The following is a 26793-nucleotide window of genomic DNA, read 5'->3' on the forward strand; positions in this document are numbered from 1 at the left end:
TCTTTTTGATAAGTTTTTTTATTCTGATGTGATGGGAGCACCTCAATACAGGATTCTAGTCAACAGTGGCATTAATTGTGGCCTGCCAACTGGCTTCAAAATGGCTGAAGTTTTTGGGGATAGGCCTGGATGGCACCGCACCAAGGCTTATAACCATTTCACATTGTGGGATTCAAATGCTGACAAATATGAAGCATAGTATGTCCTGCATTGTTGATCCAAATGTAATGGAGGCTCTGGAGGTGCGACAAAAAAGCCCCCTGGGCAAGACAGGGCCAAGGGGCTAAATGGGTACCATCCAACAAGGGGACTTCTCCTTCAGCAACATGTATAATGTAGACTCAGGTATAAAACTGAACAACTATACTTTGCACAACACAAAAACAGCAGTCTGTCTTACTTTTTTTTGCCAATGGAAGCACAGGTTTAAACAATATTGGAACATCAACAAGGCAGATACCTAGGCTGTCTGTAGCTGTGATCTACTTTAATATCTGCTTACCACTGCTTCCAAACAAGTACACGCTCTTGTATGTCCTGCATGTCACCCACAGCTCCTGCCACTGTGTTGGTTTCCTTTTTAGTCGCACTCCAAGACCCTACTCATTCAGAGGCAGATAACACGTCCAGTGCTTCAGATTTCTATGGTGGTCTGCCTTCTCAGCACAAGCACACCTCCGAACCTCAAAAAACATATGCAGGACTATTATATCCTCTTAAGGACGTAGGGCATATGCATACGCCCTGCATCCCGAGTCCTTAAGGATGTGGGGCGTATGCATACGTCTGTGGGAATTCCGGTCCCCGCCGCTAGCCGGTTGGGGACCGGACCGGGATGACTGCTGATATCTATCAGCAGGTATCCCGTGCACATGCCCAGGGGTGTCCTGAGACCAATTCAGAGTCAATTCAGACCGACGATTTTCGGCGGATCCGGGTCATACCGGTGTCCGGTGACCTGGAAAATCAGGGGGATCGGGGAAGGGGGGTGTCGGGATAAGATAGAAGGTGCCACCCCTCCTATCCCTGCTATTGGTCATCAAGACGCGACGACCAATAGCAGATCGGGGGCGGGGGGGTTAAAGTTCGGTTCCCCCGTCCTGCCCACCGACGGTACTCCGGGCAGAATGGGGGAACTGTACCGTGACCGGCGGCGGCGAGGGTGGAGGTCCCTTACTTGATCGGCTGCGGCAGGCGGCCATGACGTGCGGCTGCCTCGTGGCTCCCTGATGAAGACTAGGGAAGCCAGTGAGTAGTGCCTAGCAACATCTGGGGGGGGGGCTAAACTTTGAAGACCACATACAGTGCTCTCTAAACTGTAGCCCCCCCCCCCCCCCCAGATGTTGCAAAACTACAACTCCCAGCATGCCCAGACAGCCGTTTGGGCATGCTGGGATTTGTAGTTTTGCAAGATTTAGAAGGCTGCAGTTTGGAGATGACTTTGCAATGATCTATAAACTGTAGTCATCCAGATCTTGCAAAACTACAACTCCCAGCATGCCCACAAAGCAGTTTGCTGTCTTGCTGTCTTTGCTGTGATTTGTAGTTTTGCAACATCTGGAGGGGCACAGTTTGGAGATCACGCTGCAGTGGTCTCTGAACTGTGGCCCTGCAGATGTTGCAAAAGTGCAAATCCCAGCATGCCTAAACAGCAAACAGCTGTCTCGCCATGCTGGGAGTTGTAATTGCACACCTCGAACTGTTGCATAACTACATCTCCCAGCATGCACTTTGGTGATCAGTACATGGTGGGAGTTGTAGTTTTGCAACAGCTGGAGGCACCCTGGTTGGAAAATACTGAGTTAGGTAACAGAACCTAACTGAATGTTCAGTCAGTACATGCTGGGAGTTGTAGTTTTGCAACAGCTGGAGGTTTGCCCCCACCCCCCACCCCCCCATGTGAATGTACAGGGTACATTCACACAGGTAGGTTTACAGTAAGCTTCCTGCTTCAAGTGTGGGCTGCGCCAGAAAATTTTCTGCCGCAGTGCAAACTCCTAGCGGTAAACTCACTGTAAACCTGTGCCAGTGTGAATGTACCCTAAAAACACTACACTACACTGACACATAATAAAGTGTAAAACACTACATATACACTCCCTTACACTGCCCCCCCCCCCCCACCCACCCACCCCAATAAAAATATAAAACATTGTACGGCAGTGTTTCCAAAACAGAGCCTCCAGCTAATTCAAAACAACAACTCCCAGCATTTCCGGACAGCCACTGATTGTCCAGGCATGCTGGGAGTTTAGCAACAGCTGGAGGCACCCTGTTTGGGAATCACTGGCATAGAATACCCTTATGTCCACCCCTATGCAATCCCTATTTTAGTCCTCAAATGTGCATGGCGCTCTCTCACTTCGGAGCCCTGTCGTACTTCAAGGAAACAGTTTAGGGCCACATATGGGGTATCTCCGTACTCGGGAGAAATTACACTACAAATTTTGGGGGCTTTTTCTCCTTTTACCCCTTATGAAAAGGAAAAATTGGGGTTTACATCAGCCGGTTAGTGTAAAAAAAAAATTTTTTTTTACACTAACATGCTGGTGTTGCCCCATACTTTTTATTTTCACAAGAGGTAAAAGGAAAAAAAGACCCCAAAATTTGTAACGCAATTTCACTTGGGTACGGAAATACCCCATATGTGGGCGTAAAATGCTCTGCGGGCGCACAACAAGGCTCAGGAGTGAGAGTGCACCATGTACATTTGAGGCCTAAATTGGTGATTTGCACAGGGGTGGCTGATTTTACAGCAATTCTGACATAAACGCAAAAAAATAAATACCCACATGTGACCCCATTTTGGAAACTACACCCCTCACAGAATGTAATAAGGGGTGCAGTGAGCATTTACCCCCCACAGGTGTCTGACAGATTTTTGGAACAGTGGTCTGTGAAAATGGAAAATGTAATTTTTCATTTGCACAGCCCACTGTTCCAACGATCTGTCAAATGCCAGTAGGGTGTAAATACTCACTGCACCCCTTATTAAATTCTGTGATGGGTGTAGTTTCCAAAATGGGGTCACATGTGGCAGGGTCCACTGTTATGGCACCACAAGGGGCTCTGTAAATGCACAAGGCCCCTGACTTCTATTCCAACCAAATTTTCTCTCCATAATCTCATTGGCGCTCCTTCTCTTCTGAGCATTGTAGTTCACCAGCAGAGCACTTGACGTCCACACATGGGGTATTTCCATACTCAGAAGAAATGGGGTTACAAATTTTGGGGGGCATTTTCTCCTATTATCCCTTATAGAAATGTATACATTTTGGGGAAAACCAGCATTTTAGTGAAAAAAAAAATAATTTACACGTCCAACTTTAACGAAAAGTCGTCAAACACCTGTGGGGTGTTCAGGCTCACTGTACCCCTTGTTTCGTTCCCTGAGGGGTGTCGTTTCCAAAATAGTATGCCATGTGGGGATTTTCTTGCTGTTCTGGCACCATAGGGGCTTCCTAAATGTGACATGCCCCCCAAAAACCATTTCAGAAAAACTCACTCTCCAAAATCCCATTGTCGCTCCTTCCCTTCTGAGCCCTCTACTGCGCCCGCCGAACACTTGACATACACATATGAGGTATTTACTTACTTGAGAGAAATTGGTTTACAAATTTTAGGAAGATTTTTCTCCTTTTACCCCTTGTAAAAATTCAAAAACTGGGTCTACAAGAACATGCGAGTGTAAAAAATGAAGATTTTGAATTTTCTCCTTCACTTTGCTGCTATTCCTGTGAAACACCTAAATGGTTAACATACTTAATGAATGTCATTTTGAATACTCTGAGGGGTGCAGTTTTTATAATGGGGTCATTTGTGGGGTATTTCTAATATAAAGGCCCCTCAAATCCACTTCAAAACTGAACTGGTCCCTGAAAAATTCTGATTTTGAAAATTTTGTGAAAAATTGGAAAATTGCTGCTATACTTTGAAGCCCTCTGATGTCTTCCAAAAGTAAAAACATGTCAACTTTATGATCCAAACATAAAGTAGACATATTGTATGTGTGAATCAATATATAATTTATTTGGGATGTCCATTTTCCTTATAAGCAGAGAGTTTCAAAGTTTAAAAAAATGCAAAATTTTCAAATTTTTCATCAAATTTGGGAATTTTTCACCAAGAAATGATGCAAGTATCGACGAAATTTTACCAGTAACATAAAGTAGAATATGTCACGAAAAAACAACCTCGGAATCAGAATGAAAAGTAAAAGCATCCCAGAGTTATTAATGCTTAAAGTGACAGTGGTCAGATTTGCAAAAAAGGCCTGCGTCCTTAAGGTGAAAATGAGCAGCGCCCTTAAGGGGATATAGAGGTATACTGTACCCTTTGCTGGTACTGTTATATGATGAATATTTGTTGCACACAAACCTTTGGCATGATATTTAATGGGGGCAGGTTCCATTTCAATTTCGGCTTCAGACAACAAAAAAGCTAGAACTAGCTCTGTTCCTATTACAGGCTGTCTGTATGACAGGGTCCCCATATTCGCAGCATCTGCCAGCCTAGTTGTGGACTATAGCCAAAGTCCCAAGAAGGTCGGCACTGCAATCAATAGTTGGTGCCCGAGGACCAATGTAACGATAATCCAAAAGAAGAAGGGGTCCCGGCACTCAGAAGCTTATGAAATCTCAAAGGTTTTATTTATGCAACATGCATAGCATACAGGGTAGGTACGCGTTACGGCTCAATAGCCTTTGTCAACCAGTTGTGGACTATTGCCTGGGACACCAGACAGTGTCATACTGTGAGGTGGGGATTACTTGATTTATGTCACTAGCAATAACCTAATTACAACGACTTAAGTTGATTCTTTGAGGAGGCTAGTGGTGTAATTTACCATAGGCTAGGACACTAATATGGTTTGTCCGAGTCCTAAAGGAAACATATTTCCAATGTTAGAGTACCTATCACCAAACTAAACTTTTAATATATTGTTCCTTAAGTGATTATAAGCCACTTTGCTATTTACTTGCTGTTAAAATTCTCAACCTATATGTTTTTAATCTAATTGAAAAAAGCAGCCACTAAGTGTCTCTGTTCTGTTCCCTGCCACAAACAAGTCAAACAGTTAGTTTGGTCTCCTCCCGGCCTGGCAGTAGACCAAACTCAGGAAGTGCGTGCGGGGCATGGCGAGGCACAGCTTGCACAACTCACGCTTCAGTGATGTCGCGCCTGCTGGGGAATGCCCACTTTCTCCTGCCGGGAGGGCACACAATGTGAGCAAGGGGAAAGGTATGATACAGAGATTTTTAAAGCTCGTAATTATTTTTAAGGGCAGGAGGGGTGTTAGTAGTTAAGGAATATAATCTGGCTTAGTTTCAAAAATATGGTTTGATGACAGGTACTCTTTGAATGTTTATGCACCTAAACTACTTGCTTCCTTATTCTCATTGATGGAGCTGGTAGAGGCTATGGTGATACTTCCATCGCCATTCCAGTGATGTCTTGCTCCTCTAAAACTCAATGTGGTCCAGACGGCATTGACATGTGGTCCAGACGGCATTGACATGTGGTCCAGACGGCATTGACATGTGGTCCAGACGGCATTGACATGTGGTCCAGACGGCATTGACATGTGGTCCAGACGGCATTGACACAGAGTAGCAGGGTGCAGCTGAGAGTTTTCAGTACCATGATGTATTGCTCAGTCATATCTGCATTTAATTGTAGTGGCGTCCTAACCCATGGGCCACATAGCAGCCTTCCACTGGAGTTATGCCATTGTATGCCACTTCACATTTTGAAATTAAAGAGGTATTCCAGGCAAAACCTTTTTTTATATATATCAACTGGCTCCGGAAAGTGAAACAGATTTGTAAATTACTTCTATTTAAAAATCTTAATCCTTCCAATAGTTATTAGCTTCTGAAGTTTTCTGTCTAACTGCTCAATGATGATGTCACGTCCTGAGAGCTGTGCATGATGGGAGAATTTCCCCATAGGAACTGCACAGCTCCCGGGACGTGAGTCATCAGAGAGCAGTTAGACAGAAAACAACAACTCAACTTCAGAAGCTAATAACTATTGGAAGGGTTAAGATTTTTTAATAGAAGTAATTTACAAATCTGTTTAACTTTCCGAAGCCAGTTGATATATATATAAAAAAAGTTTTGGCCTGGAATACCCCTTTAATGTTGTAACTTTATCAGTAATTTTATGTGCAATGGACTTTATTGGCATAGGGTCCCTCTGTAATCTGTGTCCATCATTTAAAACATTTACCAAAATGAATGAACCCTTTTAATGTTGGCATACCACACACGCACTTGATTTTTAATAAGACACAAAAGCCCAGATTTAATATTGCAAACGAGCAAAGATGATGGTGTATTTTGTGTCAAAGAACTGGACTACATGCCTTGCACCACATTTATTATGTGTTTCAGACAATTTTGTGCGTATTTATGCCTCACTCATTGTAGCTTAGCAAGAAGGGATAGGAGTTATCTTACAGGGACATGATCTGAAAAGTGGCACAGCATGTCAAAAATTGTGGTAAACTAATAGTTCTAAAGCTAGATAACAATTTCTACAGATGCACCAAATTTTGTCATATAGCCTAAGCCATTGTGGAATGTATTAGACGGTGCATATTGTATCTAAAATTCCCACATTATTCATTTATCAAAGTAGTTGCCAGAACATTCTCCTAACCTTCTAATGTATATTTTCAGTCTACCAAAGAATAAACAAACCAATAGATTTGGACAAGTTTTATTTCATAGATTTTGCAAGCAAAACTGATTTGATACAAAAGTTGACATAATGTTACCATCCACTCAAGCGAAAGAAAACCTCACATATGCACCAAATGCTATTATTTGAACAGTATTATAGTTCTATTAAGACAGAATCTCACAGACATAAATATAAATAAAAACATAAAATATAGTTTCTGCCGATGATTAAATACTTTTCTGTGAGTTATCTGAACTTAAAACTGCGGAAATAACTGCAATGTGCATAATCAAGTCCAAGTGAATGGAGATTCGGTAGTGTACGTAAGCTGGGTATCTAAGTCCATGTTTTTGCTCTATTATAAATAGTTGAGGTATTCATAATTGGTAACTAATGAAGCAGTGTTTGGCATATTGAACTTCCCTCCAGGTTGCAGTAATAAATACATTCAATAACTGATTTCGTTTCTGAATTCACACAACGGTGACGTTAGTTTCGTTTGAAGTCCCTCAAGCATCTCCAAACTATAAGACAAACAAAGGTTTTTGTTTTTTTTCTGATAAAAATATGTGTAAAAAAAAAAACAAGACAAACACACATTTAAGGCCTTCTGCAGGATTAAAATCAAACATTTGCATTATTTCATAATTTCTACATAATATTTTACACCTTACAAACTTAAATAGGCAATACACAAAGAAAAATCTCTTAAAAGCTGGGGGCCCTATCTTTTTGTTGATTTTGTTGCTAGTTTGCTGATTGGCGTCCGTCGTTGTGGAGTGGGAATTTTGGAAGGTCTGCCTGTTGAAGATCGTGAACTTGATCGTGGTGAGGGCCTGCAGCTATCATGAACTGTCTCAGACATATCAGAACATACAGATTGGATTTCGGAAATATCAAAATCAGAGGCATCACTGCCTCTTCGGCTACTTGATCTGCTTCCAGCTTTGCTTCCAGCTCGGCTTGGAGTTTTCCGATAATCTATGCGACAAAGAACAATTGAATCATTAGATATAGAAGGAATGTTACATAAAAAAACAATATTTACAATACTCAAATGGGCATTGTCATTAAAACTAATTTTTGTTATTGCACTCCTTATGGGAAATGGGAAAAAACTTTCTAATGTGAGTAATGTATAATGTATGTTTTATTTGTGTTTAAAAAAGCTGTCACTAGGTGTCTTCCTACTCGTCCAGAGCACATTTCCCCCCCCATCTCTTGCACAGACTCTGGACTCCTGCTGGCCTGGCAGAAGTCCAAAATCAGAATATGCAGTCTGGAGTGCTGAGGGTGTGTGTGCAGCCTTAGCCAATCAGAGCTCATCTCACAACTAAACTGCTCTGGGCTGTGTGTAGCAGAGTGAGGGAGGAAGTTCTCCCCTGTATGGCTTCAGATGATGTCACGCCTGCTGGGTAACGCCCCTTCACAGTCTGTGAATCTGACTGAGACTGAGCAGAAAATACAGAGCAATATCAAGGTAGAAAACTAAAAAATAATAAAAATAAAGGCAGGGGGTGGTTTATCATGACGGGGGCAGTGAACTGGGAGGGATTAAATTATAACATTTAACAAGATCATGAGAGGTACTTTTAAATTTTAGCCTGATTCATCCCAAGTAATATTCTTCTCTGCAACCCTGTTCTCATTATTAGTATGTATATTTTGTTTTAATTTAGTTAAGCATTGTTAGTAAATAGTAAAAATGGTAAAAGTAACTCATGTTGGTGTTGGTTGCATTTATTTTTTTTTTTTATCAGTTTTCTTTTTTTGTAAAACATTTGAACTCGGCCTTATACACCTGAAGTTTCCAGCCGCTTAGATTAATGATTTTGGTTCAGAAAGCTAAAGTCAGATACCATCATAATTAGAGATGAGCGAAGTTACAGTAATTCGATTCGTCACAAACTTCTCGGCTCGGTAGTTGCTGACTTAAGCCTGCAGAAATTACTTCAGCTTTCAGGTGCTCTGGTAGGCTGGAAAAGGTGGATACAGTCCTAGGAGAGAATCTCCAGCCCACCGGAGCACCTGAAAGCTGAACTCATTTATGCAGGCTAAAGTCAACAACTGCCGAGCCGAGAAGTTTGTGACGAATCGAATCACTGTAACTTCGCTCATCTCTAATTATAATCATGTAATAATCATAATTACATGACCTTGTGACAACATTTCAGACCCACCATCCATTTAAACAAAATACAGATTCTAAAGGGTCCAACAATGTCTACTCAAGCTCTACAAAGCCTAATAAAAAATAAAAAGGTAAAAGGGTGACAGCGAACAATAATAAAAATATAAGTGACAAACACTGTATAACATGACTTATGAGGCTAGATCTTGTCTTATCCTGTCTACCAGCAGAATATATTTCTAGTGATGGAGTGTGTATGTTATACTACTGGGATGATCATTTACATACTTTTAACTGCTTTACCTGCAAACTGTGTTCTGACTTTGGATGCTGCTGTAGTTAATAAACTGCTGTCCTCTGCAGAATGGAATCCCTTTCCAGACAGGTATCCTGGAAGTCTTAATTTACTCCCCTGGATAGGAGTTCCCTGTAGGAGATAAGCAGAAAGTTTAATAGAATAACCTTGACTCATAGAGGCAGCTGCTAACAAGGGAGGCAATGGGGGTCTTCTCTGGTCTCCAGGATACACAAGTAAATCACGAGAAGGTGATCCTGAGACTGGCCAAATATATAACCCCTGGGCCTCTGTGATAAAGCTTGTGTATTATCTGAGGTTATTAGACAACATTTCAGAACTCAGGAGTTTCACCATCATCATATTTCCCATCATGGTCATGGAGCTTTGCTGTGATTATTTTCTCGCTGTAGGAAGCAGCAATGATCTCTGACCACAGCAGCACACTACAGTGAAAATGTCATTGTGCTCCATAGAATTTGGTCCTTTTTTTTTACAACAAATGGCTTCTTTCTGAGTCCCTCAATACATCTGTCTTTGCATCAGTAAATTAATGGAATGACCTATTGAATTCTCAACACACACAGAGGAGACCAATATATGGAGGGTAATTCAAGATTAATTACTTATAGGCGGCCAACAGGCAACCCAAAAAGACCCGATTTTCAAAATATCAAAATAATAGTAAAAGTGCAATCTTTATTTCCATGTATCCGCATAAATGAGGATTAAAATCTACAAGTGCCCAGGGACCCTTCTCACTAAAGTGTATCCTGACCATTCAGTCTAGCGCATGTGAACACATCAATCTGAATGATGCTGGGTGTCTGCAGTTACACCCGCATCCTATGGGCACTTCTCATGTCGAGGGGGGCCGTTCCATATTGATTTTAATTCAAGTGTTCATGCCCTTAAATATAGGATGCGGGTGTAACTGCAGACAACCAGCATCATTCAGATTGATGTGTTCACGTGCCCTAGACTGAATGGTCAGGATACACTTTAGTGAGAAGGGTCCCTGGGCACTTGTAGATTTTAATCCTCATTTGTGTGGATACATGGAAATAAAGGTTGCACTTTTACTATTATTTTGATATTTGGGAAAATAGGGTCTTTTTGGGTTGCCTGTTGGCAGCCTATACGTAACTACTGAATTCTCTTGCTCCGGTCCTTAAAGGGGTACTCCGCTGGAAAACATTTTTTTTTTTTTTTAAATCAACTGGTGACAGAAAGTTAAACAGATTTGTAAATTACTTCTACAAAAAAAAAACTTAATCCTTCCAGTACTTATCAGCTGCTGTTTGATCCACAGGAAGTTCTTTTCTTTTTGAATTTCCTTTCTGTCTGATCAAAGTGCTCTCTGCTGACACCTCTGTCCATTTTAGGAGCTGTCCAGAGTAGGAGCAAATCCCAATAGCAAATCTAACCTGCTCTGGCCAGTTCCTGACATGGACAGAGGTGTCAGCAGAGAGCACTGTGGTCAGACAAAAATGAAATTATAAAAGAAAAGAACTTCCTGTGGAAAATACAGAAGCTTATAAGTACTAGAAGGATTAAGATTTTTTTTTAATAGAAGTAATTTACAAATCTGTTTAACTTTCTGTCATCAGTTGATTTAATTTTTTTTCCAGTGAAGTACCCCTTTAACTGTTTATTCATGTTTTATTAATTAAAAAAAAGTCTCAAATGCTTTAAAATAACAGCAGATTACTTATCCTGCACTGATCCCCTGTGCAGGCTCCCGTCAGCACCCTGGTTTAGCTTTTGGAGTGATTGTCACATGACCATCAAAGCCAATGAGCAGCCTTGACTCAGAGCATCATGGCTCCCATCCCTGAGAGGTGATGCTCAGAGTATGTGACGACTGCTCCAAAAGCAAGAACGGGGTGCTGACTGGAGCCTGAAAGGGGGATCAGCGCAGAAAATGTAAGCAACTGCTGCTCTGTTATCTTACAGCATGTGGATCTCTTTTTAAAAACTAATAAAACATGGATAACCCATTCAGTGGTTCCAACTTCCAGCATGGTGGTAAGTGTAGTTTTGCAACAGCTGTAGTGGATACCACTGAGATAAGCAGATGAAGGAAACCTCATGATTATGTAAAGTCAATCAGAGAAAAAAAATGAACAAATAAGATTTATTTAAAGGGAAACTGTCACTAGTTTCATAGCCACAGACAGTATGAAACACTGGAATTCTCTTTCATCACAACTTTACCGGGTCAGAATAATCATGGTTTTATCCTCAGCCAGGAATGAGGCTCCAAGTCATCGAGGCGATCCTCAGCACTGACTGACAGATTTGCCCCACTTTGCTTATAGGAAGACATCTGTCAATCAATGCCGGGACCGCCCCATAATACTAAGAATACTCTTAAAAACAGCTCAGCTATTCAGAGTGAACCATAGAGGGTTGTGAAAAGGGAGCCTGTCAGTGGTTCATGCAACTCATCATTCGGGCAGCATGAGGCTAGTGACAGATAATCAAGCTAATAAACTGATTTGTAACTGGAACATTATTAGGTGCTGTATTTCTATAGAACAAAACGTTGGAAAATATCTTGTACAATCAAACTGTAGACAGAAAAGATTATCATGCAATAGGTTGTAAATGACTGTGCTGGAAAACAATACATGAGCAGTCATATTATACAGATAGTAGTAATGATGCCGGTGATGTGGTAAGAGATGAGTCTTAATTAAAGTAGAATGTGGGAAAGAATAAAACATTCAGTATCAGTTAAACAGGGGGTTAACGTGCAAGGTAGGCCTTTCAGTGATGACAGCGGTTAGTGAACAGAGCAGTTGTGACTTGGAGAGACTTCACAACCGAGTGCCCTGTACGTACTATACCTCTTCAGATGACAGTCTTTGTTCGGGGGACTCAGGGCTTTTACAAGGAGTTGCTGTTTTGCTGTTTGTCAACCAAGGTTTACCATAATTGCGTGTTATATGGAGGGGTGTCTGTGTGAAACAATGGCAAACTTAAGTAATGTCACGGATGGCATTGGTGGAGCAGAGGCTGCACCTTTTACATGAGTAACACCAATACCAAGGCTCTGGACATATGTCTCACAATTTGGCAATCATTTTTTAAAGAAAAAAGAAATACAGCTCAGCTAGGGTAAACTTGAACTAGTATCAGACGCACCGGACAACTATGTGCCTATCACTTCAATAGAGACTTAGAATGTAAAATGAAGACACGATGACTCAAAGAACTACAGAAACTCAAGTATCCTTGCTATATACTCCTGCCTGAGTGAAATTACATTTTTTTTGCCTTTTTCTATCTACTACATCTTTACTGTAAGTCTGACTCAAACAAACTGTTTAGCAGCTATAAATACCAAAATCAAGTATGTACTTTGTGTGTGGCCCAGAATTCCGCCTATGGCTATGCAGCAACGTTGGCTACACTGTACTGCCTGAATTGTGTTGCATGGTAGATACTGAAAGTGAAAAGGGCTCACTTTGCAACCCCCAAGAGGGCACAACATAAAGTCTATGCTGGAACGATTTCTGCCAAATGTTGCATCACAGTAACTTACAGGTTGCAACAACCCAATTTCCTTTTATTAGCTTTAATGGAGCATGATTCAGGCACAGGACTTAGGCCACATGATCCATAAAATCACTATCGCGCCCTTGTCTAACATTCATGCATTGTTATATGATCTGTGTCTTTAAATGGCCTTTACTGCAGGCAATGGAAGTGCAGGTGGAGAGGGGTTACATCTTCATGTGCAAGATTGACTGAAGAAAAGAAACAATCACCTTGGGAGTGCCAATACTCGTTGCTTGTGATGGGCTGGCCTGGACATTTGGACTTGAGCTGGGTCTACTGGGTGATGCGCCTCTTGAAGACGGTCTGGACCTTCGGCCTTTTGGCCGGAAAGGAGTCATACTTTGACTAACGCCTTCAGGTAACATAAACTTTTCTCGTAACTCTATATTAGTTCTTCCTTTAGCTGCAAATAAAAGCGAGTTAGTTTTGTACATCATCAAAACATTGCGCATCTATGTTGCAATCCATAATATGATTTGTCATTACTTTAGAAGCATGGGAACACAGATACAATGACTAAAGCAAGCTGAAATATAAACTTTCACTGTTGGCAAAATTCACATAAACATTACGGATGAAGGGAAAATAATATCACTGTCATATATTGCCCTGCTTAAAACAATAAGATATTTCTACATTTTAATCCGGAAATCATTCTAGTTTAACCCTTTATTGACCAAACTAATTTGAGAAAGGCAATTATTTTTGATTTTTGTTTTGTTGCATTTCAAGATCCATTGACAATGCCGTATCAAATCCCCACCAATCCAACTTCTGTCGCCATATTTTTCTAATTTTAATTAAAACTTTAGCCATAGGTAAAACAGCCTTGAAAGGCAGCCAAATATTGCTACAAGTAAAAGGCTAGGTCCACACAGGGACTTTTTGTAGCACTACAATATTGTATTTCACTCATGCGTCAACATTTTTCTGTTTGTCACTTTCAGCTATTTTCTCAATAAGTGGGCTTGGTTTTCTATTTTCTTCTATATTTTATTTTTTAAATCCAAGGGATTTATAACATTGTTCACTATGTTTTTTGGCATCTTATAGGCTGTGACTTTTTTGCTTTTAAAAGAGAGGTTAAATAAATGAAAACTGCATAAGTTTCCAGACATGTATAAAACCCTTTCATACATGTGAGAGAAATCTTTAAAAAAATTATAATAATAATATGGAAAAATAGTTAATGAGGACCACTGCATTATATACAATCTTGCTGACTGCAGCTGTCGTTCAATAGTTAAAATCAATCTCACAAAAAGTCACATAAGGTATTGGCCAAATAGTAGAAAACAATACTGTAGCATCATTTATATTGGAGTATAACTCAGATGAGACAAGAAATCTGAAAAGGTCCATGACTATAGCACCTAGGCATGAAGAATATTGGTGCTCGCACTCCCAGATAGAGTAAGTAAACATAACACACAATCTGTATCAGAAAGATACAAATTAAGTAAAATGAGATCAATCCATATTTACTTTTCTAATTTTGCACTGTAGGCCTTAGGACTCCACATTCATAAAGTTTTAGCGAAAGAGGGTCATTATATAATACAGTGAAACCTCTCTGAAAATACAACCAATAGTGTATGAAGAAGTGGTCTTCTCAAAGAAAATGTAAACTATGCATAAAGTTTGTCACACAAAATCTAATCTGCATAAGTTAATCTTAAGAGGTTTTAGTGTATTTTAAGTTCTTGGTGGCAGTTTTAAAAATTGTGGCACCAGCGATAAATGTGATGCTTCTTTTAATCATACGGGTTTCAACAAGTATATTTCCTTTTAGGGTACTACTAATCTTAAAGGGGTACTATGGTGGAAAACTTTTAAAATCAACTGATGCCAGAAAGTTAAACAGATTTGTAAATTACTTCTATTAAAAAATCTTAATATTTCCAGTACTTATTAGCTGCTGAATACTACAGAGGAAATTATTTTGTTTTTGGAATACAGAGCTCTCTGCTGACATCACTAGCACATTGCTCTCTGCTGACATCTCTGTCCATTTTAAGAACTGTCCAGAGTAATAGAAAATCCCCATAGCAAACATATGCTGCTCTTGACAGTTCCTAAAATGGACAGAGATGTCAGCAGAGAGCACTGTGTTCCAAAAAGAAAATAATTTCCTCTGTAGTATTCAGCAGCTAATAAGTACTGGAGGATTAAGATTTTTTTTTATAGAAGTAAATAACAAATCTGTTTAACTTTCTAACACCATTTGATTTAAAAAAAAAAAAGTTTGCCACTGGAGTACCCCTTTAAATGCACAAAAATATCATCTAAACAATCATTTTTATGTTTAGACACAGACTTGATATAAAACCACAGCATGCAATATATGACACTTATGTCTACTAAATGTGAACATGTATGATGGCTCTGAATCTCAACCTCACCATGCATGTTAACCACAGCAATGTCCAAACCTTACAAGTTGGTGCCGAGACTACAAATGAAAGTAAAAAAGAATACTGCATGCACTACACACAAAAAAAGGCAAGGGACATAAATAAAACAAACCAAGTGAAAAGAAAAAGAAAAGATGAAAAGAAATGATAGAGGGAGATATTTGCCAACCTATAAGAGGCTGAGTAGTAATTGAAGAGTTTGATTCCGAACGTAACATTTTACTTCCATGATGATGAACTAGGGAAAAAATGACAGAATACCAGTCAAGTAAAATAAAAGAGGATATTTAGTAAGAAAGGAGAAGTATTAAAGAACTGCTATAAGAAAAAGATAGAATTTATAAAGTAAACAAAAATTCCCGGTATGCACAAAGTATCAGAGCCAACAACTGTTATCAGCACGATAACCACATCAAGAAATGGGAGAGTCATATGCATAGAATATACTGCTGTTCTTTATTAGGGCTAACACGGTACCAGGAATTGTATATACCCTCGAGACAAGATGCTTTCATTTGATGGGTTCTTTATATATCAAAATGCCAATTGGGGAGTAAAAAAAAAAAGAAATGGAAATCTAACCGTCCCTGTCTTATATGCTTTTCCAAGGTCTCTGTATACACTATGATTATAGCATTTACATTACAAATATAGTAAGACATGAATGATTTTCCAAGGAGAAAACTGTTTGTACTTGGAGTAATATCTTTGGCGGTAGGGATCGACCGATATCGGTTTTTTAGGGCCGATACCGATAATCGTTGCAGGTTAGGGCCCATAGCCGATAACTTATACCGATATTTCGGTATAAGTTATCGGCTATTTAACCCCCTGCGACACTGCTGCAGATTATTGATTTAAAGCGGGCGCTTTAAATCAATGATCTGCAGTGGCTTTTGCGGGGCCATAGGCTGCCGCCGCCGCCACCACCCGCTTATCTCTCCCCTACCTGTCAGGGTGGTCCGGGCCATCCATCCATCGTTCCTGTAGTGTCCGGGGGCGTTCCGGGTGGAGGGTGGTCCGGTCCGGGCTGTCCTTCTTCTCCGGCGGTCTTCTTCTTCACTCCGGGCAGGCTCCGGCCTAGTACGCTGCATAGACGCCGCTGCGCAGTGACGCCCGTGCGCAGCGACGCACCTGACGTCACGGCGTAGCGGCGTCTATGCAGTGTACTAGGCCGGAGCCTGCCCGGAGTGGAGAAGAAGACCGCCGGAGAAGAAGGACAGCCCGGACCGGACCACCCTCCACCCGGAACGCCCCCGGACACTACAGGAACCCCCGGACACTTACCCATTATGGGTAAGTTTAATTTTTTTTATTGACTCGGAGGGTGGAGGAGGGGCCCGACCGGTATAGCGGTATGGGAAAAAATCCATACCGGTATACCGCCTAGCATCACGGTGGGGGGTGCGACGCGGCGCGGTGGGTCGGGGGTGCGGTGCGGTGGGTCGGGGGTGCGGTGCGGCGGGTCGAGGGGGTGGCGGTCGCGGTGCGGTGGGGGCGGTGCGGGGGGCGGGGCATTATCGGCAAGATAATTGCCGATACCGATAATGCCCAAAATCGTGATTATCGGCCGATAATATCGGCCATACCGATAATCGGTCGATCCCTATTTGGCAGTGACCTGAAGAGAGCGCTATTGGAAAAGAAAAAAGAAGCAAATTGGGGCCATATTCTAGTATTTACAGCCATCTTTACACTACTCACAACATATCTCCATACTATTTCACTATAGCAGCTCAGCAATTCAACATTTTTATACAGAACATAGTATCATTTTCTACCAAAATATATGCGCATTCTAATGGTTGCATAAAAATAAACCTCATAGCAGATTCTAGAAGCAACAGCTAGTCCCAGGAAACTACTATGCTGCTTACCTCTACATGGATCATTTTTCACTAGGAATTCATCCAGTGCCATCCAACCGCCCCCCACTCGAACCATCACTGTGCTCCTCAAAATACGGACAAGGCGAAGTTGCTGAGAGTCACCAAACTTAAGAAAGAACAGTAAGATTAAATAAGAGATTTGAACTGCAAGGATTACATTACATTTAATATATTTTTCATGCAGATGTTGACTGAAATTTTATTAGTCACCCAGAGATGATTTGACTGAATCCATGTAAATATGACAATACCCATGCAACACCAATCAAAGCAAATTGATTAAAGCAATGGGCAACAGTGACAGCAATAAAGGAAGGAAGTAAGCAACACAGAAGGTCACAATCCATCCTCACAATATGAATTCACTAATATTTACAATACTTACCAAACAGGCTGTTATCATATTACAGCCTTTTTTATAAAACCATTTCTAGCTGTATGTAATGCAGTGGCACAACAGGCATCATTGTGCAGTAATGTAAATAATCTAAGAAACTATAAATACAATCTAATTGTAAAGAACCAAAAGGTTAACTAGTTTGGTCTTGTTGCTTTGGTTACGCCTGTCTGGATTGGTCAGCTGACCTTGATTGTACACCTGCTCTGGTTCCATATAAGCTTGCAGTCTACTCCCCGTCTCTGCCTGCTAAAGAGCTCAGTTTGTACTCTAGCTAGCATTCTACTGTATCTGTTTTTCTGGCACTTTGGCTCTGCTCTTTCTCTCTGACTCTCTTTTGACTATTCTCTCTGGTATTAGCGATTTTGTACTTTGACATCTCCTGGCTTTTGATGCGGATAGTGGACATCTGACTTATTGTGTGTTAGTTTTGCTATTTTAGTCTGTCTGTTTCCTACTGTTCCTTGACCTTAGTATGTATTATTGTATTTTATTATTTTGACAATTACGTCCCTCACTTGTCTAGGAAGGGACTGTTTTTGTGGTTACAGATCTGTCGCCTAGGGCAGGTAAGTAAGTAGACAGGAATAGGGGAGTGGGAGAGAATAGTGTGCACTCCTTCCCTGCCCAGACGTGGCACTAATAGCTCACAGCAGTTTATAGTTTCATTCTATAAACTGCACACCTTAATAGGGGACATCTATGAACCTAGCAATTCAAGCAATTTCCCATTGTACATGTAGTGCACTCAGTAACTTTTGAATTACAAAGCAGTAATAACAAATGTAAACCTAACCTTTAAAATACCTAAACACACTGACCTCAAAAGATCACTCTTTCCTAATACAGCATCATGACACTTGACTTTAATAGGGGACCCTATGGCTTTACAATATAATGTTCTCATGCAGCAAATTTACTGCATGTATACATCGGTAAAGTCTCCAATGTATATGCCTAACATATACCTTTGACAGATCCCACTTGTTGACATTCCTCATCCAGTACATAGGGTCCCATGTTATAAAAATGTACATACATAGGGTCCCATGTTATAAAAATATTAAATACAGTGCGGTTGTGTTTTTGTCCTCTGTTGGGTAATTGGGGTCTTTGGATCCATTTAATGCATGAACTAGGACCTACTTAAGGGTTAAATGAACACTGCAAGACACCTCCTAACGCAGTGTTAAAACAGCCCTATTTGCATGCCCTTTTTTCTGTAGACATAAAGGGGTACTTTGGCCCTAAGACATCTTAGCCCCTGTCCAAAGGATGCGGGATAAGTTGTCTGATCGCGGCCGTCACACCCCATCCCATAGACTAGCATTGAGGGGGCGGGGCATGACGTCACACGGGGGGAGGAGTGGCGATGTCACGATACTCCGGCCCCGTGGTAGTGATGCTTTCCTTTGGATAGGGGATAAGATGTCTTAGGGCCAGAGTACCCATTTAATTCATTGATACGCAGTTCAATCTGTTAAAATATACATTAAATTGACTGCTCCATATTTTTGTATGGATTCCAAGCCACTCCAGAACATAGCTGTAAAGTCACAGTCATGCTTTAGGAGGCAACTAACCCCTACTACTGCTTCTGCAGGATAGAAGGCCTGAAATGTAATGAGCTAATGGAAATACGAAAAAAGAACCTAGCTTTGGTCTCTTACACCGTGATAGTGCACAAACATACAACAGAAAAGGGTGGGAGCATTAATATTTGTGAGATGTTTATGCAAAGAACCAGATGAATATTTGGTACACACACGATAGGGGATGTGGTTGCTGTGGTTACTGGATAAGCAAGGTTGCATGCATCAACAATGAAAAGGTGACCAAACAGCTTTACTTGCTAGCCACTGTCTCAAAGGAGTACTTAACAAGACACTAACTGTAAAGCAGTATCTACCAGGCTTGACATATTGAGATTTAGTACAATACTAAAATATGCAATAATGTGGTGGACATAATGCTTGGGATACAATGGATATGAAGGGCATGGATGGATAAGGCATTTACATATTTTATATATAGTCCTGCTCATCATGTGATGTTTGATGACTGGTATGAAAAAAGATACCAGGCTGGCATGGGGAATATACATAAAGTATAACATAAAGAGATGGGGAAGCTTTAGGTTATGTTAACTTTGTAGGTTAAATTGTACTGTAGTTATTATGAAATCTCATCTAACGTATATGCATTGATCCTGTAGAACTGTAAAATGTACTGTCTGACAAAACCATATAGTGTAACCTAAGTCACTAACCTCTAAGACAATATCACTGTCTCACCATAGCGAGATGCTGGAGAACACTAATCTTCACACAGTACAGATAAACTAATGGACCTATTCTATGACTTCTATTCAAAAACAAGAACAGAACTGTAAAATGTTTAATATTAGACTAGTAAAGACCCTTCACCAAAACAACAATGGATTTTATAGAGCAAAACACAATGATAGTGTAGGTTATGGTCAGGTGACCGTGATTGCAAGATTAGATGTCCATGTATATACATTGGAAACTTTGTACTGGTTTATACCTGATTTCCCAGGAAGAACTGATAGCAAAAAGAAAATGGAGAGAAAATAACATTAGTGTATATGAACTATTTTTTATATATATTTCTGGATATCTTACACAAATAAGCATTTATTATAGCAATGCATATGTGAAACTCCTCTTTTAATCCCTTTACGACCATGAGCGTATATTTACGCTGGTGTTCGGCTCCCAGTATGTGAAGCACGACGAGGAGCTGAGCGTGCTTCGTACCTGCTGGGTCCCAGTTGCTATCAGCAGCCAGGGCACGCGGCTAATACCGGACATCGCTGATTCGGCTGATGTCCTGTATTAACCCTTTAGACGCAGCAATCAAGTTTATTGCGGCGTCTGAACCGGGAGAAAAATACTGCTGCTTAGCTTAGCAGAGCTGTTTGGGACCGCCGGGGTGAAATCGTGGTGTCCAGAACAGCTGAGAGGACAGCGGGAAGGTACTTACCTTCCTTCCCGCTGTCCAATTGGCGTTTGATTGCTCCAAGCCTGAGATCCAGACTTGAGCAATCGAGCGCAGATTGATCAATGCTATGGTATGGCATTGCATTGTTCAGTGCATGCAATCTAATGACTGCATGTAATAGTCTCCTATAGGGACAAAAAATTGTAAAAAAAAAAAAAAAAAAAAGGAAAAATAAAACCCTTCCTGAATAAAAGTTTGAATCACCCCAATTTTTCCCGTAAAAAAAAAAAATGTAACAGAAATAAAATAGACATGTAGTATTGCCATGCGTAAATGTCCGAACTATAAAAATATAATGTTACCTAAACTGCACAGTCAATGGCGCACACATAGAAAAATTCCAAAAGTCCAAAATTGCGTATTTTTGGTCACTTTGTATACCCTAATAAAAATGTATAAAAAGCGATCAAAATCCCATCAAAACAATCACGGTAACGATAAAAACTTCAGATCACGGCGCTAAAAATAAGCCTTCATACCGCCCTGTACACGGAAAAATGAAAAAAGTTATATGGGTCAGAAAATGACAATTTTAAACATACTAATTTTGGTGGATGTAGTTATAATTTTTTTTAAAGTAGTAAAATAAAAATAAAAACCTATATAAATTGGGTATCACTGTAACTGTATGGACCTACAGAATAAAAATATGTTGTAATTTTTACCGAAAAGGGCACTGTGTAGAATCGGAAGCCCCCAAAAATTACAAAATAGCATATTTTTTTCAAATATTTTTTTTTCATGGTTTCCCCATACATTTTTGGGTGAAATGATTGATGGAATTACAAAGTACAATTGGTGGCGCAAAAAACAAGCCATCATATGAGTTTGTAGGTGCAAAATGGAAAGAGTTCTGATTTTTAGAAGATGAGGTGGAAAGTACAAAAACGAAAAAACCTCTGGTCCTTAAGGGGTTAAGTAATACTCTCATTTATGGCATAACTTGTTTATATGTGATAGATGCCCAACAAGTGGCCCCAAATAGCTGTTACCAGTCTGCAGCAGTCTCCATAGACTTCAATGGGGAGGTGGTTGTACGCCTCTCTACTGTAGTCTGAAATGCTAGTAAGAAAATGGCAGGAAAATGTACATTGTATAACGTACTAATGTATTTTATGTGCACATTTTCATCTGTAATCGGCAAAAGAAGGCTGCTTTTAAAAAAAATATTCAGTACATTTTAGGATGTGTGAACTTAGACTAAGATTGACTACCACTTGCTTCAGGTACACTCATTTACTGTAAATTACAAATATTCCATAATACAGCCACTATAGAATACCATTTTAGCTGAAATCCTTTTTCTTTTTCCCCCACCATTAAGATTTTTATTGCTTTCCAACAATACATTGCAACCTACCCTGTATTTGTTTTCCCCAATTTGTTCCACTTGGAAACGTTTGGCACACTTGCATTTTGCCACTTGTCGTGTAACCTGAAAAATATATAGGTTACAATTTGTTTCTTGTGCAAATAAAAATTATATTTTTGGCCAAAATGAATTACAAAGTCTATTGACCAATACATATATTATTAAGTACCTCATCTTCAATTTTGTCAGCATCAGTTAGGGGTTTGTATGCATCTTTGTTGGGGTGGAGGGCTGCCACAAACTCGTAGTAGTCAATGTAACCGTCACCATCCCGGTCAAAGATATCAGCAACAGCGCTCATTTCCAGACGACTTGTAGGGAATCCTAGAAACAAATAAGTTGCAAATTATTGAAAAATATATTCTGCAACCCCAATATGCCACATACTATAAAGGCATTACAGGTCTATGAACATGGGAATTACTGGCTCTTAGAAAGCATCGGCCAAAACATCATTATGGGACATAATTCAGGAATTCTTAAAAGATTATTAAACAAAGCAATGGCTACAATTTATTTACAATATATGATAAAACAACTGTATGTAGGAACAAAAGCATTATCTTCAGCAGAGATCAGTAATCCAATAACAAGAAGAATGAAAATATATTACATTACAGAAGACAATGACATCAAAGTTCCGCACACTGGAGACATGTAATAGAGTTATCAAGTCTTTTCCTCTGACACTAAACAGGATTTCATAATTGACAATGTTTTCTATAATACAGAAGTAATGAGATGATCGACCTTGTCACTAATTCATTCCATACTCAGATGGCAATAGTGTGAACCAAAGACAAAGACTGGAAAAAGATATTTGTCATGAAAAGTCCAGTATTTCTGAGACTCTAAAGTCACTTCTATATGAAATAAACTCACTGCATGAGTAAACTTCATATCAACTTATCAGGAGGATAAGGAAGTGCAACACGGGGCCATGCTACATAAGTGCTTCTGTAGAGAGTGATAAACTCCAGAGTATATTGCGCATGCATCAAGCAGGTCTAGTTATGAGTATTTAGCTACCAGCTTCATAGATGCTATGCTCCAACAGGAAAAGAGTGGACAAATAAATGCCACATCCTTAAAGGCTGTGGGCACCTTTGAATGTATGTTTTATATTCTTACTTTATACTTATTAAGGTACAAAAACATTTTCTCCTTAAGTCTTAATTAAAAATCAGCTGTTGTTTCATTAATGTACAAAAATATTTTCTCTATGTCTTTATTAAAATTCCGCTTAGCTTCTCTTCTACGGCCTTCTATGGAGACTGTGCATGATACACCTTATCAAGCAATCAAATCAATGAACATTTGCCCTGTGTGCTACCAGATTACTTTTTTACCATACAGATTGCGACAGTATTGCAACTACATAATCGAATTGGAGCTTGATAAGTGCCAGCCTAGAAGGCTTGTTAATAGTTACCATATTACATGTACATATTTAAATTATACTAAACTGTATAAAGTGATTAACACAATAGAGGACAATGCACTGTTACAAAGTGATCTGGATACGTTGGAAGTTTGTGCAGAGAAGTGGCAGATGAGGTTTCACACACAAAAAATTAGCATAATGTTTACAGGAAGAGAAAATGCACAGCAGGATTATTTACTAAATGGAAAACACACTGTGTAAAACTGACATGGGAAGAGCAACTGACATGAGAAGGGCCACAAATGCACATGATGAGAGCATAGTTCATTGATTGTCACTAGTCAGACAGCAGAAGACATAGCAGATTTCTGGAGAAGAGTAATTGGGGTTTTATGAGGATTGCCAGATTTTGATTCAGGAAGGATTGTTTTTCCTAACATGAGGAAAATTGGCTTCTACCTCATGTTTTTGGCTTTCCCTTGAATCAACATTGCAGGACTGTTTTTCAGCTTTACAAACTCCGGTATGTTACAAGACACCTAGCCTCCCCAGAACTGGCGAACTGAGGTGAAGATACAATGCTCTGCTTGTCACGTATGTGCAGAATCTTTAGTAATTTGTTAGCACAGGGACGATTAAATGTTATGAAGGATCTCGCACCACATCGAGTTACATAATATATAATCACTATCTTTGTGAAGCTTACTTGAAGAAAGAATCCCTTCAATGAATTCCTGTCGTGTAATTTTTCCATCTTGATCTTTATCAATTCTCCGGAAGAAGTCCATCACCCGGGATTTCTTATGGTTCATCCATCGCATATATTTCTTTCTCCAAACATCAAAATCGAAGTTGGCAAATTCTCGTAGCTAAAATGAGAAGTCCTATCTTTAGTATACACATTTACTGAGAGAGAAAGGCATATAAAAAACATAAGGCTATGTTCACACGACAGAATTTACGTATGTCTGCATCAGTTCCCCATCCACATTCATTTTTGCAGAATTAGAGTTTCCTTCAGAATTCTGCAGGATTCCTCAGTACTATATATTATACTAGTATAAATGTGGGCACATGATGTTAATACCATGTAAATTCTGCTCTAATTGCATACAAATTCTGTGCACATTCTGTGCGAATTAAGCACCGTCTGGAAAAATTTAAGCCCCATTGACTTTAATAGGATTCCAGTGTGTAATTCTGCAAGATTCTAAGACAAGACTTACATTTTTGCAGAATGAAGAATTTCTGCAGGGGAAATTCTGCCGTGTGCAGAGGCGTAGCTTGTAGCTTTTGGGCCCCGATGCAAAATCTGCAATAGGGCCCCATATGCCAACTATAATACTGGTCTCTTATGGGGCAGTTGTGCTTTGGGGCCCCCTTTGACACCAGGGCCCCAGTGCGACTGCTACCTCTATAGCTATGCCCTTGGCTGTGTGAATGGGAATTCCATTAGAGTGAATGGGCACTTAATTTCGGCAAAATTGCTGTGTGAACAAACCCTTACAGGATGATAATATTCTTTGGTAGTCTAATTCAGTGGCAAAGGCTGTTTATCTCTTACGGTACGTTTGTAAATGGAATTTTGCAATACCCTGGTTATATGGAGTCCTAGGGACCTGTTGGAGGTATAAGATGATGAATACTTCCAATGTATACCTCTGATCTGTAAACATCTGATGACCAAAACCTTATGCGCACATATATCAATGTTTGGCAGATTACCACAAGTGTACAAGTGCTATGTTATCACCATAACGTGTAAGAGCCATTTGATTAACACTTGTAACATCTGTACGTGAGTACCCTTAATGACTAGGGACGTCCCCTAATGTGAAGCACGCTCAGAAGGAAGCTGAGTGCGCTTCGTATCTGCTGGGACTTGGTTGCTATCGGCAACCAGGACCAGCGGCTAATACCGGACATCAGAGATTGGGTATCAACCCTTTATACGCCGTGATCAAAGTTAATTGTGGCATCTAAACCGGGAGTAATCACTGCCTGTTAGCTCAGCGGAGCTGTTCGGGAATGCCATGGTAAAATCGAGGCGTTCCGAACAGCTGGGAGGACAACAGCTCCCCGCTGTCCGATCGTCGTTTGATTGCTCCAAGCCTGAGATCCAGGCTTCACCAATTAAGTGCAGATTATACTGTTGAATGCTCTGCTACGGCATAGCATTGAACAATGTATGCAATCAAAGAACTGCAAGTAATAGTCCCCTATGGGGTGTAAATTTTTTTTAAAAAAAAGTGAATACATGTGATTTAACCCCTTCCTGAATAAAAGTTTGAATCACCCCCCTTTTCCCATAAAAAAACAAACATGTAAGCAAAAATAAAAATAATCATATGTGGTATCGCGTGCATAAATGTCTGAACTATAAAAATATAATGTTAATTAAACTGCATTCCAAAGTCCAAAATTGCGTATTTTTGGTCACTTTGTATACCCTAAAAAAAAATTATAAAAGGTGGTCAAAAAGTTTTACTACTGTTGTACCATGTTTGTATATTTTTATCAGAATCTTATTGTACTACCAGTATTTTGGAAAAACAAACTTTTGGGAGACCTTCCTTCATCAAGTTTTGACTTCTTAAAGAGAGTACTCCTGAAAGCTTGTCGATCCAAAACACTGTTAGTGTGATTTATGATTTAGCACCTGCATCACTGGACTTATAGGTCTACTCCAAACTACTATATTTTTATTGATACTCATATAGCATACCAGGTGTCTTACTGTAAGATAGGTAAGAATAATAAAAAAATATATGGTACCTCTTCCAGTCTATCCAAAGCGTCATTCAGGTTCCTTCTCCTCTCTAATGCCAAAAGCCACACTTGTTGCCATTTACTGACCAGTAGGTTGACTCTTGGGTTTTTTGTTTCTATTGATGTTTGTGAAGTGGATGGGTACAAGTTAGGTGCCGGTGAACGTTTTCCTGATAAAATATAGAACACAAGTTTACTTTTTACAGAAACCAAATAAAACTTCAAAATTGTTAAAAAGCAAAAGACTACATTTAGTTGAAAGTCTTGGAAAGGCAGGTCAAGGGCTCTTAAACATACAGCTATGTTAACACTTACATTTCTTCTTATATAGTTAATGATTCCAATTTCTCATGAAACCCATTAAAGGGGTAATCCACCCCTAAACATCTTATCCCCTATCCAAAGGATAGAGGATAAGATGTCTGATCGCGGGGGTCCCCTCACGATCTCCGTGCAGCCCCCGGCATTCTAGCTGAGCTTGGATTGGTTGCTTTAAGCAAATCAGAGAGTTTCAGCCAATAAAAGGCTTTTTTGCATAACAATTACTGGGTGTCATCACACAGACAAATACAATGAAATACAATGGCCCAGATTTACTACAACTGTCTTATACTGACAAACTTCAAATGCACTTGATTTATCACAGTGTATCAGGCTGATTGGTAAACAAGTCTGCCTTCAGATGCACTAGATTTAGGTTTAGACCAACTATAAGTTGGCTTAGACCTAAAGCCACGACCTTTTCCCTAAAGTCACATCCCTTTTACCAAGGTCATGCCCTCTATCAGGTGTGTGGGAAAAAATGTTAACAGGAGTGACGGAAATGTAATGTGATGTAGTAAATGTGCTGGAAGTCATGTAAGA

General features: G+C 39.9%; 1 protein-coding gene across 20 annotated transcripts in view; it reads right to left on the minus strand.

Annotated features, from left to right (window-relative positions):
* Nucleotides 1–6707: 6707 nt before the first annotated feature.
* Nucleotides 6708–26793, minus strand: part of DST (dystonin) — a 613928-nt gene continuing 593842 nt past the window's right edge. For 11 of the 20 annotated variants that reach the window (XM_056565763.1, XM_056565758.1, XM_056565768.1 and 8 more), the window contains 11 exons: nt 25936–26099; nt 23867–24029; nt 21946–22100; nt 21765–21839; nt 19928–19945; nt 16972–17089; nt 15264–15332; nt 12890–13083; nt 11966–12076; nt 9122–9245; nt 6708–7668 (listed from right to left, as the gene is read on the minus strand). In XM_056565763.1, coding sequence (XP_056421738.1) covers nt 7412–7668; nt 9122–9245; nt 11966–12076; nt 12890–13083; nt 15264–15332; nt 16972–17089; nt 19928–19945; nt 21765–21839; nt 21946–22100; nt 23867–24029; nt 25936–26099 — 1448 coding nt within the window. In that variant the 3' untranslated portion in view covers nt 6708–7411. The remainder of the gene's footprint in view (nt 7669–9121; nt 9246–11965; nt 12077–12889; nt 13084–15263; nt 15333–16971; nt 17090–19927; nt 19946–21764; nt 21840–21945; nt 22101–23866; nt 24030–25935; nt 26100–26793) is intronic. The other 9 variants (XM_056565769.1, XM_056565765.1, XM_056565775.1 and 6 more) reach the window with 4 other exon arrangements.

This window comes from Hyla sarda, chromosome 3, assembly GCF_029499605.1.
Source record: "Hyla sarda isolate aHylSar1 chromosome 3, aHylSar1.hap1, whole genome shotgun sequence".
NCBI classification, from domain to species: domain Eukaryota; kingdom Metazoa; phylum Chordata; class Amphibia; order Anura; family Hylidae; genus Hyla; species Hyla sarda.